The 16,367-nt window shown below is 40.8% G+C and overlaps 1 protein-coding gene across 1 annotated transcript; it reads left to right on the top strand.

Moving 5' to 3' along the window:
• The first annotated feature begins 1,433 nt into the window (after positions 1-1,433).
• LOC131821846 (odorant-binding protein-like) lies at positions 1,434-11,922 on the top strand. Its single transcript, XM_059158184.1, has 7 exons — positions 1,434-1,558; positions 2,022-2,161; positions 6,286-6,356; positions 8,968-9,078; positions 10,078-10,179; positions 10,674-10,726; positions 11,727-11,922. The coding sequence occupies exons 1-6, from the start codon at positions 1,481-1,483 to the stop codon at positions 10,691-10,693; spliced, it is 522 nt and encodes a 173-aa protein (XP_059014167.1). The 5' UTR covers positions 1,434-1,480; the 3' UTR covers positions 10,694-10,726; positions 11,727-11,922.
• Positions 11,923-16,367: the final 4,445 nt, after the last annotated feature.

Genomic DNA, 16,367 nt, shown 5'->3' on the forward strand with positions numbered 1-16,367 from the left:
GCCCAAGTCATAGTTGATATCAAATCCCGAATGCATAAGAGTTTCTTAGGGATACTGTGGAATCAATCAACCCGTCAAAGAATCAATCAAAATGGGTGGCTTAGAGCAAGAGAGATGTATTATCTTGGAGATAAGGAGGCCAGAAGTGTGAGATGGGATGTGGGCAGGGCTGTAGTCTCCATGAAGTCTCTAGTCGAGGGTCTGCTCTATGTCTGTCTTCTTGCCAGTGGAAGGTTGCTGCTTTGTGACAGCATCACCCTACCTTTTCTGTGTGCACGTGCATCCAAATTTTCCCTTTTTAGAAAGACACCAACCATATTGGATTAGGGGCCCACCCTAGTCCACCATGACTTACTCTGAGCTAACTATAGCCAACTACATCGTCACAGTGACCCTATTTCCAAAGTATATCCCATTCTGGGGGTCTGGCAGATAGGGCATCAACACATGAGTTTGGAAGAGGACACAAGCCAACCTTTCATGAGGGATTAGTGCCACTGCCTGTGTTTTATACCTTGTTTACCCTGGTCTTATCGTATTTAAAAAGATACTCATTTTTTCTAGGCATTCCAGTCTTTCTGTTCTTATCTCACAGCCCCCTATTCTATTTCATAATTAACCAGATGTGATCAAAAGAATCGCAAGATACCTGTTTTCTTGTTTCACTTTATTAGCCTGTAAGGATGAGTGGCAAGTTCATTTAATGTTGAACAAACCGATGATGGTAGCAGCTTCCTAAAAGACTCTTATTTGATTGACTGGTTCACTGGTTTTCTTCAAAGATATAAATAACAATTTAAGACCTATTTTCTCCAAGCTAAACACTCTCCTATGAGCTTTCCGTAGGTATATAATTATCTGATATTCATAATAAGCTCAGAGGGACAGACACGCTCAAGACTGTGTCCAGCTTTGTCTATGAAGAGCCTCAAAGTGGTTTCACTCTCAGCTTGCTGGGAAAAAGGAAGACCAGATGTCTCCCAACCTGCATGTTGGCATTTGTATTTATGAGTTGGTCTGTGGCAAAGCCCCCACGTCCATCCTTCCATATTTTCACAAGGAACAGGGAACACTTGTGCTGGGGCAGGAAGGTGATCTCCTCACAACGTATCCAACAAAGAGGGAAGGGCACATCTCTTTTCCCCAAGAATGAACGAGGGAGTATCCACATTACATGAGATATGCAGGCTTGATCCAAACAATGGTACAGGCCAACCGAGCTTCTGAATGTCTTTTCCAGAGTCGAGGAAGAAATGAGCAACTTGCCCCAGATCTCATAGGTCTTTGGCATACATCACCGCCAACCAGGATGTTGTCAGTGTTACACAACGCTCCCTTGAAAAGAATGACAAATGACAAATAGACAAACATTGCCACATCCACAGACATGTGCTATATAAAGCAATGAGAATTCAGAATCTTAGCAACCGGCAATCTACTCAGAGCTTCTTCAGAGGAGGAACCAAGACGTGCTGGAGACATGAAGATCTTACTGTTGTCTCTTGTCCTGGTTGCGGTCTGCGACGCCCAGCTACCCTTACTTAATGAATTGGCACAGGTACCAGAAACTGGGTGATCTGACAAAGAGGTCTTTATGTGTATGTGCATGTTTTGGGGGGGTTTCCTATGTCTATCTAATTGATATGTGTCAGGGTTAGCCATCTACCTGGAAACTGAGAACTCCTCTGTAAATAGGCTTCTTACACATGTCTACTGTACGTGTCTCCTAGAGTCTACTAACTGGCCCTTTATACATCTCTAGTGTACTTGTAAAAGAGGACATGCAACAGCCCATGAGCTATCAGGGTGGAGGTCTTGCATTGGGTAAGAATGGATATGCTATTTTAGGACTATGTCAAATGTGTTGATTTGTTGCCGACTTGGCTTTTTCCAGTAGTTTATAAATCCTTCAAAAAGTTAGTTCTGTGCTGATGCAAAAGACAAGGCATAACCATATGGAATGATGTCGGAGAAAATAAAAAGAAATTGAATAAAGTTACTGATAGGACCTTTGCCTTTAGCTTACAGGACAATGGCAGACGATGTACATGGCCGCTAGCAACTTTGAGAAGCTCAGGGAAAACAGCCCATTCAGGGGTTATATGAGACGTATTGATGTGGACGTGCCAAGAAGGAGAATCTTATTCGATTTTTTTGTCAAGTAAGTAAAAATCACACAGAGCAAACACACCTGTTAATGCATCTGAGCTCCATGTTTGCAATGTAATATCTGCATGGCCTTGAAGTCTCAGTTCCTTATAAATTGAGCACAGCCTTCTTGCTTTAAGGAGATGGTCTTCATGGAGCTTCTGGGACTGTAGGTTTCCTGCCACTGGCTCTATCATTCTCTACCCTGCAGATCTCACAAGTAGCAAATTTTGAACATCATCAAATTGTGACCTTTACCAAAGCCTTTGCTACTTCAACTATTAGTTATGAAATGCCCACTATAAGATAGGCATTTTACTAAGAACTCAAAAGACTAAGAGAAGATGAGAATTTTTTATTTATTTATTACCTTCACTGGTAAAATAGAGTCTGATCCAGATCTCTAAACTCCTAAGAATACCACAATGAAATTCTATGGTAAGGGTAAGGTCTAGATGGAAAGAGACCCCCTGAAAATGGCCCGTGATTGTATGGTGGGGGTTGGGGGGTGTTCTATGAAAGGTCACAAGGAACAGGGTATGTATAGGATGCCTTTGAAGATGGAACTGGGAATTTTCCAACAAAGGAGGAAGAAACAGGACACGTGTTGGCACACGGATGAACAGAAAGGGCTTTGAATTGAAGGAAGGAAGCAGGAGGAATCATTTAAAAGAAATATAGGGCATCCCAAAGCACAAAATCATGCAGACAGAGCCACTGTGTGTAAGGTTAAAACCGATGTTTGCAGGGCACGTGGAAAGGGAATTGTTAATCTTTACTGTTTGCAGTCCTTCCGATCCAGGGAGAACTGCACTGGGAATGGATGATGGCTTCATAGTCGGAAAAGTTGGCAGTGCAAGAAAAGTAGCAGAACTTTGCAAACGGGGCCTTGAGGGAGATGTAAAGGAAATACTGCGAGGCTTAGAGATACCTGGCAAGGTCCTGGCTGGAGAACACACAGGAGCCCAGGACTGAAAATGAGGAGAGAGATGCGTTCATCTGTTAAGAGTCGGGGAGAAATTGGAAGGGGCTTAGAGAGGAGGGTGATTCTTCCAAGGATAAAGGGGTTCAGGACATGCGTCAAAAGTCGTGCCTTATAAGAAACTGGGTGAGGACCTGTCTCTCTAGTTTCCACACACAGGCACAGGTGCTGAAGAACAAAAGGCAAAAAAAAGATGAGCGTGGAGAAAGTAAAATAAGAGGGTTATGTTCGGAGAGATGGGTTTATACATATACAAATGTAATTGATGTAATGGGTATGGAAATATCACAAGTGAACATGTTAGATAATTATAAACGTGGTTGGCAATTATAATATATAATAATATATAATACATAATATATAATATAATATTCATAATATATCATATATGATACAATTATAGCATATAATAATATGTTATATAAATATATGATATATAAATAATATTATATATAATACATGATATGTAATGTATATTATTACATAATAATGTATAATACAAATATATATATTTTTACATATACAAATATAATTGATATAATTGATGTACAAATATCACGAATGAACATGTTTGATAACTATAAACGTGTTTTACAATCATAATATGTAATAATACATAATAATTTTAATATATAATAAATTATAATATATAATAACAATTATTATAATATGATTAAAATATATAAAATGCATAATCTATACATGGTAACATATAATTATTTTATATATGTATGACAGCAGTAGTGCAAGCCTTCCATTAATAGTACTGGAATGCTTTCTGATCTTAGTCATGGATAAACTGCTATATATAATACAAAATAATTATAGTATATATAATGCTATGCAGTTATATAATTATATAATTGATATATAGTTGATAAATACAACTGCTATATAATTAATTATATAATTGATTACATACACTCTACAATGTGGTTGATTATGTGTTATACATACACATAATCAAATGACACACATATCCTATCCCGATAGATATAGAATTGATTATGTATAATCTACGATACTGTTGGTTAGATGTTATATATACATATAATGAAATTACGCAGACATCATAAGCTAATAAGTATATCTGTCAGTTTTCCATATTTTTAAAAATATTTTTAAATATTTTTTATTTATTTATTGGACAGAGAGAGAGAGAGATGACAAGTAGGCAGAGAGGCAGGCAGAGAGAATTTGGGGGAGCAGGCGTCCCACTGAGCAGAGAGCCTGATGCGGGGCTCCATCCCAGGACCCTGAGATCATGACCTGAGCTGAAGGCAGAGGCTTAACCCCCTGAGCCACCCAGGAGCTCCTCCATATTTTTTTTAAAGAATCCCCTATGATGTTTTGGGGTCATTTTTATACTTTTATATCCGTCTGCATTTCTTTGACTTTACTTGGGGCCCCTCATTCTGCAGTCAGGTCTACAGAAATGTCATGCACGTGAGATCGCAGGCGTGCACGTGAAGGCATAGCGGGTGAGTTTTCACACACACACGTGTACGACCGTTGGTCATTGCTAGTCAAGGGACGGGACCTTTCCATCGCCACCGCAAGTCTGCTTCTCTTCCAGGGTCTGCCCGTGTGGCCCCTTGGAGAACTTTTCTGACAAGCTTTGCTCCTCTGTTCCAGACCATCACACAGGGGAATCGCACACAGTGCGTCTCCTCTGGCTTTTCTCAGCCGCCATAAAGCTTTACCCATGTAGGTACAGGGTTTTCAGAACAATTAGTCCCTTTTGTCACTGCCGAGTTAAAGTACTTTGTGTCCAAAACAGCGGGCATGTTTTCCAGGTATAGGATAAGGTCTCCATGTGGTGGGTATTGTGGACGGCTCTGATAAGTATCGCTCTGCCTCATGTTTGCGTGGACATATTATTTGCTGTTCTCCTGGGGACCGTGACACGGCGGCATCGTAGTCGTCCGTGGGAGACCTCAGCCTCTCTAAGGATAGGAAATTCAAATTGTTTTCCAAGAGACAGCACTGTTGGGATTATGGCCAGCAAGACATGAGATGGTCCACGGTAACCTGTTCTTTCTAAACCTCGGGGCTGACTCGGTCTGTGGTTTTATCCATTCCGGGCGAACGGGAAGTGGCTTTTACTTTGCACGTCCCTAATGACTCAAAGTGGGGACCTCGGCTTCCTGGGGCCCCTCTTTTGTGACCTATCTGTTCAACACCTTGCTTCATTTTAGTCGGACTCTTTCCTGTTGAATTATTTGTACTGTACGCAATGTTCCTATTTTTCCAAATACACATTTTTTGGTCACAGAGACACACAGGCTCTTTTGCTATATATGGGACACATAGATGACGATTGTTTCGAATATGCATTTACTTTCCACGTATCACATACGTGAATCATGTGGGCTTGTGTGTGTCTGTGGGTGTGTGGGTGCAATGTGTTTATATATATATATGTTGTTCGGTGTTTCGTTTTCTTAGGTTTTTTTGTTTTTAATAGAAGTTCGTGGTTCTGATTAAATTAAACCCATATTTCTTTGTTCTTTTTGGGGGGATGTGTTTTTGTTTTTTATATTGGGTAAGAAATCTTTCCCTGTGTTGTGAGAATAGCTCAGGCGTGTCTCGAGAGCTATTTCTCTCTGTTACCAGAAAATGTTTATTATTTTCTAATATTTTAACAACTTTCCAGTATTTTGGATTTTTTATGTATTTTTTATTATTTATTTATTTATTTACTTATTTTAGATAGAGAAAGCACAGGTGAGGAGGAGGGTCAGAGGGAAAGGGAGCAGCAGACACCCTGCTGAGCAGGGAGCCCGTTGGGACTCGATCCTGGGACCCCAGGATCATGATCTGAGCCAAAGGCAGATGCTAAACCATCTGAGCCCCCCGGGGGCTCCCTCATATGTCTTCATGTTTAACTGGCTTTAAATACGACGTGTTTTGTATGTCCTGTCCTTAAAACGACTAGTCTGACGCCAGGTGTAGACAAAGACATCCTTGCCAGGTGACCCTTGATGGTGGGACACCTATTTCTCTTCCGAAGGTCACGTTGTTTACCATGGTTCCTAGGCACTGACGGGACACCTCAAATAGGGTTTTCTGTGGCCCAAAGAACAAAGATGTTCATTACGGACCAGGGTTTCACGGTTTTCGCCCACCCACTTAAAGACATTTTTGATTTTTAGGCAGAATGGAGAATGCCAAGAAAAATCAATCACGGGAACAATAGGACTTAACGAATTGATCCGTGTCGATTGTAAGTATCATCGGTTTCCTGATATTTTAAGATTGAATTCTTCACCTCAACTTTCTTTCCGGAACACTGTATTCCTGAATTCTACTTTGATGAACGATCAGAAGTATGACCGGGCACAATATCCCTAAATCTTCCGAGCACTTTATTTTGTCATGCACAGACAGTTCGATCATAGGACATGGGTGACTCCTTCCAATTACGAATATTATTAAGGGAGTGGTCAGACCGTGTTTAGATGGTTTGTTTCCTAAGGTTCTCAACTGCATGAAAAGGTTGCCAGATAAGGTAAAATGACCTTAGGAACTCAATCTAACGGGTCTATCCTGAGCTTACGTATTGATGTCATTTTGCTGTAGGGGAATGCATTTTATTTTCACAGATTTTACTTAGTTATTTGACAGGGAGAGATCACAAGTGGGCAGAGAGGCAGGCAGAGAGAGAGGAGGAAGCAGGCTCCCTGCTGAGCAGAGAGCCCAACGCGGGGCTCGATCCCAGGACCCTGAGATCATGACCTGAGCCAAAGGCATAGGCTTTAACCCTCTGAGCCACTAAGGTGCCCCAGTGGAATACATTTTTAAAAAAATTGTCTTAAAGCCTCTTACACCGTTCCATGAGCCGGCGATTAACTTAAAATCCAAGGGAATCAGAGTTATTTTCAACACCAGGCACATTTGTTCATAAGCTCAGCTTCTGTCGAAAGCCATGTGGATGTCGGTTTAGAATCACATCACTAAGCGCTTTCTTTTTTTTTTTTTTTTATTATAATCTTTTTTTTTTATTATAATCTTTTTTTTTTTTTAAAGATTTTATTTATTTATCAGAGAGAGAGAGGGGGAGAGAGCGAGCACAGGCAGACAGAATGGCAGGCAGAGGCAGAGGGAGAAGCAGGTTCCCTGCTGAGCAAGGAGCCCGATGTGGGACTCGATCCCAGGACGCTGGGATCATGACCTGAGCCGAAGGCAGCTGCTTAACCAGTGAGCCACCCAGGTGTCCCCACTAAGCGCTTTCTAATGACCCTAAACAACGTTCCAAATTTTAAGTGGCCTCATGTCTAACTATCATATGAGAATGTGAATGTGTAAATCTGTGGTTACAGCCCTTGTCTGAGATAAGAAACAGCACAATGAGTATGTAGTTAAGTAGAAGATACGAAAATAAAGTCAATTACATGCCTGTCCTTCGGTCACGTCTATATTACCAGGAGATTTTTTTTTAAAATTATGATTTCATTTCTCTTACTTGTAGATGATCTTTCTGTTTTCTTGTGCCATTGATGTTCTCCATCACCCTTTCTTTTATTTTCTGCATTTCTGTAGCCCTTTTTAATGGGATTTGGGCACGGCAATTTAAGGCAGGAGAGAAAGACCATGAGCTTGACTTACTTTGAGCTGACTTTGGGAACTAGGATTTGGAACCTACCCAGGTCCGTTCTGGAGAAACCAAGGGACCAAACTAGTGGTGGCCTGAATGTATTTAATTCCACCTCTTCCATGACCTGCGTTCCCTTTATAAACCAACTTAGTGAGGTTTCCTGCAAAGCCTTCCTTTAGGACATCGTCATCCAAGCAAGTGGTTACCGAAAATCTTTATAGAGATGCACAAAACCATATTTAAATTCTTTCACCTAACCCCAGACTCTTGGAGCTAGAGTAGGCTTGGGCAAGGATCAGAGACTTGTCCGGGAGACGGTGAAGTTCCGTCCGGGGCTCCTTGGTCTTTCGCCGTGGTAGACTAACGCTAGTTCAGTGGGACACACAAACCGGCAGAGTTTCAGGTAAAATCTGGAGCAGTGGTTCCAATAAGGTGTTATGTATGCTGTGGTGGGAAGGGAGAATGGGTGTGGGAAGGCTTGGTGAAGACATGATGTGTGGATCGGTGGTGTTTTCTTTTTCTTAGAAACGTGGCAGGATGGATGGCAACAGCCAGAGAGGAAGGTGCCCCGTGCTTGCGGGATCTGAACCGAATGTTGAGATTGTCCCCACCCATGATGTGCTCACAGTATAACCAATAGTCATAAAAATGGGTGCATTTGTGGAAGTTTTCAATGTGTTCACCAATATACCTAGATGAAGGGGAAGAGTGAATGCAGACTTTGGTGTTAACCAAAGGCCCGGAGGGTTGCCCCATGCAGACTAGACACTCAGCATAAGGTTATGCATAGTTTTGAACCGCAGCTGGTCTAAAGACAGGTCAACTCCATTGCTGGGATATGGCCCATATGAAAAGATTTCAAACTTGTATATGATAATATGCTATATAATCCCAACGCATGTTGTTTGAAGACCCTTGGGTGTCATGGCAACCATTTTAGGGACTGTTTTAGTAACCCTGGGAGGTGTGAAATGTTTCATTGCCGAAGAAGGTAGCACTAAGGAAAAGTGTTCCCTACCCTTCTTGTTTTCATTGTCATAAGCAACATTAATGTTTATACTACACCGCCAAGGGGACGCAGAGTCTGGTACGAGAATGTCGTTACCCATATGCCAACGACGTCACAGTAAAGCCAATCTACCATAAATTAACAAAGGCGAGTCTTTATAGACATATATAAATTTTATATAAGTTTATACAAATTTTACATATATATATATTTTTTTTTTCTCCCTCACAGATGAGGGGACCAACGATTTCCAAGTTGTCAGGATAACCCCAAACGTTATGCTGGGGTATGATATCAACATGGACGAGGAAGGACGCACCACAGATCTCGTTTTATTGGCTGGTACGTAGGACATCCTAGCGGTGGTCCTGGCCGTATCATATCGCGACTGTCAGCATTTTCACAGAGAAAATCAGTACTTTGGGACACGATTCATGATTCTGCCAACCAGGCCAGAGTCTTCATGCACATTGTGTCAAGGATTCTGGAATGATTCGAAAAAGAAAGGTGTCAACAAAAGTCAGGAGAAGACGGAGGTCTTTAAAAATCACTCCCATTTGTTAAAATGGAAAATTAAAAACAAAACAAAACTGAGTTTCATTAGAAATAGTTTCGTAGCAGGTCAACTAATTTCAAACCTCAGCTTTCTTCACGTTGACCCCAATCCTTCAATTTACAACCCCCCCCTTTTTTTTTTCCCAAATCCACTGACCAGCCTCGGGACAGAGGCTTTCAAAATAAACCTTCATTCTATTTCGTCTTTCTAATGCATTGTTGTTGCCAACACGGACTATTTCAATCCCTGAATAACACACAAGTGTGTGGAGATGGGTGCTAGAGTTTCTGAGATCCTGGGTTTCGATCTGGAAAAAGGCATTGGAGTACTGTGGTTTAAATTGAAAAACAAAAAACAAAAAACAAAACAAAATGAAACAAGCCATCTCTGAGCCTACGTGCCATGGGGATGTTATTTGTCTGGAAGGTGAGAATCACCTTTGTAGTTTGGGTCCAGAACCCAACGTGCGTGTCAGACACAGATTCTGAGGCAAAGGTAGACACGCCATAGATTGGATGTTCTTGATGGGTTGGGTCCAAGATTCATGAAGTTCTTGATGTGTCCCTGGGGTCCTGCAGTCCTGGACAGCTCATGGCCATGCAATCATGGAGAGTTTAATGGCTCCTATCCACCTAAGTCGGACAGCTGACATTGAGACAAGGTCAATGGTAATGGTCTGAGACTCAGTGAAAGACTAGATTTCCCCCTTCGTGCTTCTCGTTCTGTATTCAGAAATCCCTAAGGGTCTAATGGGCAATTTCTGCTTTATGCCTTGTGATTTTCAGGCAGAACAAATCAAGTCAATGAGGAAGACGTTGAGAAATTCAAGGAGTTGGTTAGACAAAGGAATATTCCGGAAGAAAATATTTTAAAGCTCGTCGGTACCGGTAATGTGATATATATATATATATATATATATATATATATATATATATATATAATATTTTTTTAACCTGAATATATCCCTTACCTGATATGTAAATAAGTTACAAGAAAACAAACAGATTTTTTTTTTTTTTGTATTTTCTCTTCCACAAATTATCTTTTATAAAGCCCTTCCTTTAAAAGAAGAAATCATGGGGCACCCAGGTGGTGAGGTTGGTTAAGTGTCCGACTCTTGATTTCAGCTCAGGTCACGATTTTAATTTTAATTTTAATTTAAAAATTTTAACTCCATGCATCAGACTCCACACCCTCTGTGCTCCTGTCCCCACTCACTCTCACTCTTGCTCAAACAAATGAAATATTTTTCAAATTCAAATTAAAAAAGAAGAAGAAGAAGAAGAAGAGGGAGAAGAAGAAGAAATCCTTACAAATATTGGGAAATGGTCATGATTGGTTGGTCCTTTTTTTTCACTTTTTGTATTTGTTTTGTCCCCAGACGACTGTCCTACCAATTAACAAAACCAGTGACGCCAGCTCCTTCTAAATATTGTAAGTAAACATGACTCTGTTGTGAGGGTTTCTATGTCAACTAGCCCAATAATTATGTCAGTAGAGAGCTTTTTTATGAGGTTGTTGTGTTTACCCCGAGTCCTACTGAAATTGCAAATATCACATCCTAGTACATTCATGCTAAAAAGCAGTGTTGGTGACAAAGGCTTATCATGCAAGAATCATAGCAATCACAGTTCTTCCGAAAGAAGCAGGAGATGGCAGAAGTTGGCAGGGATGACTGGAAAAACAATGGGTTTTTCATTCAGTCTCAGTTGAGGGTTGTCTACACACGTCCCTATTCCCTCTGCACACTCCTACACACAACAGGTATGATTTCACATCATTGTAATTGCCACGTTGGAAACTCCCCCAAAACGCTACATGATACATGCCTCCCAGGTGTGTTCTCCTGCAGAAGGAGATTCCCTTAAAGTGTGATTTTTGAACTTTCTATAGTAAGATGAGCATCAATGCAAGATGCTGGTGTAGGCTGAAATGTACCTTTTGTCGCTGTTTTGGGGAAGAAACAGAGGGAAAAAGAGCAAACAGAGACATTAGCTTCCAGGCTGAATACAACATCTTTAAGCCATAAAGCTTTTAGAATTAGAAGAGCAGAGGGTAACTCCATCAAAGATCCTGTAAAATCCTTTTGGATGGGGGGTGCCTGTGAACATGAATTCTGAAATTATCAAAGTCCTGAAAGGGATCCTAATCATGAAAGGTCTCATTCTATGTACACGCATGGAAAAATTCCAGTGGCTTCTTCCATTTTATAGGGATCCTAATCATGAAAGGCCCCATCCTATGTACATGCATGGAAAAATCCCAGTGGGTCCTCCCATATCACAGAGATGGAGAGTCTGACATTCCCCGTGGAACTTGTGTGCTGGGTTAACTAAAAGCTCTCCCAACCCTTATATTCCCTGAGGCTCACCCCTGTCAGGCTATCACACAGTCCAGTCAACTCAACCTTCTGTCCTGTTTTCTCCTCCTGTAGCCGCGTCACTGAGAAGCGGACACATCCTTTTCTGCATGGAATCAGGATCAACAGTATGAAGAAAGCCTTGCTTGATTCTGCTTGACATCATCCTTTTCTCTTAACATACTGTCTTTCCCCATTTCATCATTCTCCCTCACCGTTCACGTGCTGTTTGGAGTTACTGAATTGTCAAATGATTAAATAAATTGGTGAAATATGCATCCTGTACATATGTGTTTGTGCAAAAATTTGCTTAATTTTTAAAAACACAAATATCCGCTTTAAATACAACTATCCAGGAAATTACATCTATAATAGGGTCAACATCCCATCAGAGACAATTTACATTAGGATTCAATGTGCTATAGATGTATGACAAAGAGAGGGAGAAAAACATCTAAACCATCAGGGAAGAGAGGAAATGCTGATAGATATTTTGACTGTAATGGCATGAGGTAGTCTGGTCAAGGAAAAAAGTTCCGTGAAGCATCTTATTCACCACAAGGAGCATGTGCGTATCTCCCTGGGACTTATACAGGGACCGTCTGTGATGCCATGAGTCATAATCAAGGGAAAATGCCTACTATGACAGCAATATCACTCATGACATTGAGGGGAACAACTGGTATTTTTTTACAACAGGATCACTGCCCACCCAAGATGGGGCACCGGCTGAGACCTGGTCTACCCATAGGGTCGTGGAGTCAATGTAGTGCTTGCACAAACAATCAGGCTAAGAGCTCAATCAGGAAGATGTAAAGTGTGCCATTCCATTTTGTTTCAAATAGTGGTATAACCTGGGATTTCTAAGGGATGGCCATTCCCATTGTAACAGGCAGAACACATTGATCACTTATCTATGAAAATCCAGGGGTTCACTACCAAAGAGATCAGCTCTCAGGATGCAGAACTTAGTCCAATGTTTGATACAGAGTTCAGATATTCAGTCCAAGCTCCAAGAAAATAAAAATTTAAAAAAAAAAAAAGTGTTTGAGGGGTGCCTGGGTGACTCTGGGTTAAAGCCTCTACCTTCAGATCAGGTCATGATCTCAGGGTTCTGGGATCGAGCCCCGCATCAGGCTCTCTCCTCAGTGGGAAGCCTGCTTCCTCCTCTCTCTCTAGACCTGCCTCTCTGTCTACTGTGCTCTCTCTCTGTCAAATAAATAAATAAAATCTTTAAAAAAGGTAAAAATGTTTGAATTATTATTCTTGAATAAAAGAGGGTATGGATTTGGAGTTCTGACTCCTATCATCATAGTGTATCTGGAAATGCTGTGAATTCATCTTCAGTCTTGTAAGGATGTTGAAAGGTGAACCGTGGCATAAATGGGTTTAAAAAATCGTGAAATATGACACACCCACACCCACATATGATTGCGTGTGTGTGTGCATATAATACATTCCCATACACATTATGTTATAAAAATTACAGAAAACTTGCAAGAAGAAAATGCAGAGTCTGCAAAATTTTTTGCCTACTCTCTCTCATAAATGCGTGTACGTGACCAATGTTAACAAGGGAAGGAGGACTGTCACCACAAATATTACAGATACAAATATTTGTATTACATATATTCATTAATAGTGAATTAATGAAATTGATTAATGAATTTATGAATTAATCAATGAATTAATGAATTTAATGAAGATTTAATGAAACTATGCCACTTTAACACTTTTTATTATTGAAATTATGTCACTTTAACACTTTTAAAAATATATATTTTATTTATTTATTTGACAGAGAGACAGAGAGAGAGTGCAAGCAGTGCGAGGTAGCATAAGGAGAGGGAGAAGCAGCATCCCCGCTCAGCAGGGAGACGGACATGAGGCTCAATCCCAGGGCCCTGGTATTATGACCTGAGTCAAAGACAGATGCTTAGCCAACTGAGCCTCCCAGACACCCTACCACTTTAAAACCTTTGGTGGAATGAATACATTTCTTGTAAGACAGGTTACCAAAGTTGACACAAGAAGAAAAAGAACATCTCTATAGTCCTTCATCTGCTAAGGGAACTGAATTTGCCCTCATAGTACTTTCCATAAAGAAGCTGCTTGTTCAGAAGATGTCAGTAGTAAATCCTTTCAAACATGAGAAGAACAGAAGATCACTCATCTTAGATAATATCGACTCATATTCAGAGAGACGAAAGGAATTCAACTGCCCTACGCTTTATGAGGTCAGCATAACCTAAATCCCCAAAACTCACAGACATCAAGAGATATGTAAACATATGAGGAGCTCATATTAAAACATTTCCCTGGACACCGGGGTGGTGCAGTCATTAAGGACCTGACTCTTGATTTTGGCTCAGGTCATGATCTCAGGACTGTGAGATGGAACCCTATGTCAGGCCTCTGCACTCAGTGGGGAGTCTGCTTGGGCCTCTCTCTCTCCCTCTGCTCCTCCCCACCCTTCTCTCAAATAAATCTATCTTTAAAAAATGTTTCCCCATCCCAATTTGCACCTTTATGCCCATTGGCCAGCACGGGATACTCTCAAGAGATGGGTATAAATTCTGTTTTGCACATAGGCATGCATTGTCATGAACACAGAAACATACTAATATATTGGAAAGAAAATGAGAAAATATAGAGAGTATCATACTTTTTTTTTTTTTTTTTTTTTTTTTTTTTAGGGAGTAGTATTTTTAGAGATTTATCCATATGTTGATTCACTAAGATCTAACTTATTATTGTTAATTCCTTATATTTTCCATTTTGAATGTGTCCTAGCCAACCAGACTGCTGAATTTATTTTTAAATGTGCCGACATCACAAACAACAAAGCAGTGCACAATTTTTGTACATCTCAATAATTTAAAAGTTTCTATAAGTGGGAATGCCTTACCAAAGTGAGGGCACATTTGGAATTTTGGTGCATACAACCAAATTAGTCTCTTAAAACACCTTTACATTTTTCTATTGTAGGTTCTCAGCATGTTCTTCCCACAGAGAAACATTTAACATATTCTTCCAACTACCATCAGAGCTTTGCTCAAAACCCTTCTGTAGGGAACAATGTCTCCTTTCGAAATAAGACCCCAGCACTCTCAGTGTGCCTACCTGGCTTTCTTTTTCAGCCTACAACTTGGGAACAGGTTATGTATGTGACGATTCCTGTTTAGTTTGTGTTCTGTCTCCTTTCACAGGAGGATGACTCCGTGCATCACGAGGAGCGCCTCTGTGATTCCTGCTGAATTGTGAGGTTTGGGCTGTTGTTGGCACATCAAATACACTAACCAATATTTACTGAACGCAGTCAAATACTGGATAGGAGCGATCTTAGGGAAGACACGTTCTTCATAATGCAAACTTGGATATTAAGTTTACAATAGAGGTGAGCCTAGGTGACTCAGTCACTTAAGCTTCCGAGCCTTGGTTTTGGTTCCTGTCGTGGCCTCTGGGTCATGGCTTCACATTGAGCTCAGAGTCAGCCTGTCCCTGTCCCTCTGCTCTTCCTTCTACTCACTGGTTTTCTATCTCTCTTAAATAAATAAATAAAATATTTTAAGAAAGCATTTACAATATCTTGGACTGTATGGTCGGATATGTTCTGGTAAGATAACAAAATAATGAAGTCATTTTACAGATGGTTAAGAAGTCTCATTCTGCGACGGAGGGCCTCGAACTTGAGATGAGCTAGTACGTGATTCTCTGTTGCTGGCCTCTGCTTTCCCTTTGACGACAGCAATGGGTCATCATCACCAATAACTCGGGCCGGGGGCACGGCAGATAAAAGCAACTCGTGTCTGGCTGACACCAAAGCTTTTGATGACAGACTATGTTCAGAACCTGACAGATGAAGATGTCATCGGGGGGAATCAAGTGTCTGTTTAGTAAAACAAACACAAGCAGCGAAATCAGGACAAAGAACAAACAGAAGCCGACTGAAAACCATCCACGCACAAATGTAAAAGGAAAGCTGAACAGCGGAGAGAGACAATGGAGACTTTTGTTTCTGGACGCTGTCCTCTCTGAACTTTATAGGGTATCCTTCCAGTCTCGTCCATGTCCATATCTATTTGCATATGCAAAGTTTCCAGAAGCTTACAAGAGGATTAAGAAGATCTCAGGACATGTCACATTTTTTTTTTTTTAAGTTTATTTAAGTAATCTCTACAGCCAACACAGGGATTGAAATCATGACAGCAAGATCCAGAGTTGCATGCTTTTCTGATTGAGCCAGATCTGGTATCCCGGATTTTTATTTTTATTTTTTTTTTAAGATGTCTGTTTTTCTCTCCAAATGGATGCATTTGAGGGATTCTCAAGGCTAAGCTCAAAAGATGATCCAAGAGGTGAGAATTTCTACTGGAAAAAAATCTGATTTATTTGTTCTTGGCCTGGGCTGTTCTCCCCTACAGAGTGCCTATAAGCAGCATGACCCTTCCTGGGAAACTGGTGATGCTTTCCAGGTCAGACGATGAGGCGTCCTTGGAAGATGGGCTAGTGCGTACTACCTGGGTAATTATTTAATAGGGACATCGCCATTCTCTGTAAGATAATAACATTGCAGCTATGTGGGGACTCCCCTAAATACCAGTTTCTGTGTGTTTCTTCCCTCTTCTGTACATTCCCGTGCGTGTTATTGAACTCCGCATGACTACTTTTCCCTTTCTTCGTGTGTCTCAGACACAACTTCTCACAGAGCAGAGG

The sequence above is a fragment of the Mustela lutreola genome, chromosome X, assembly GCF_030435805.1.
Source record: "Mustela lutreola isolate mMusLut2 chromosome X, mMusLut2.pri, whole genome shotgun sequence".
Taxonomy (NCBI): Eukaryota; Metazoa; Chordata; class Mammalia; order Carnivora; family Mustelidae; genus Mustela; species Mustela lutreola.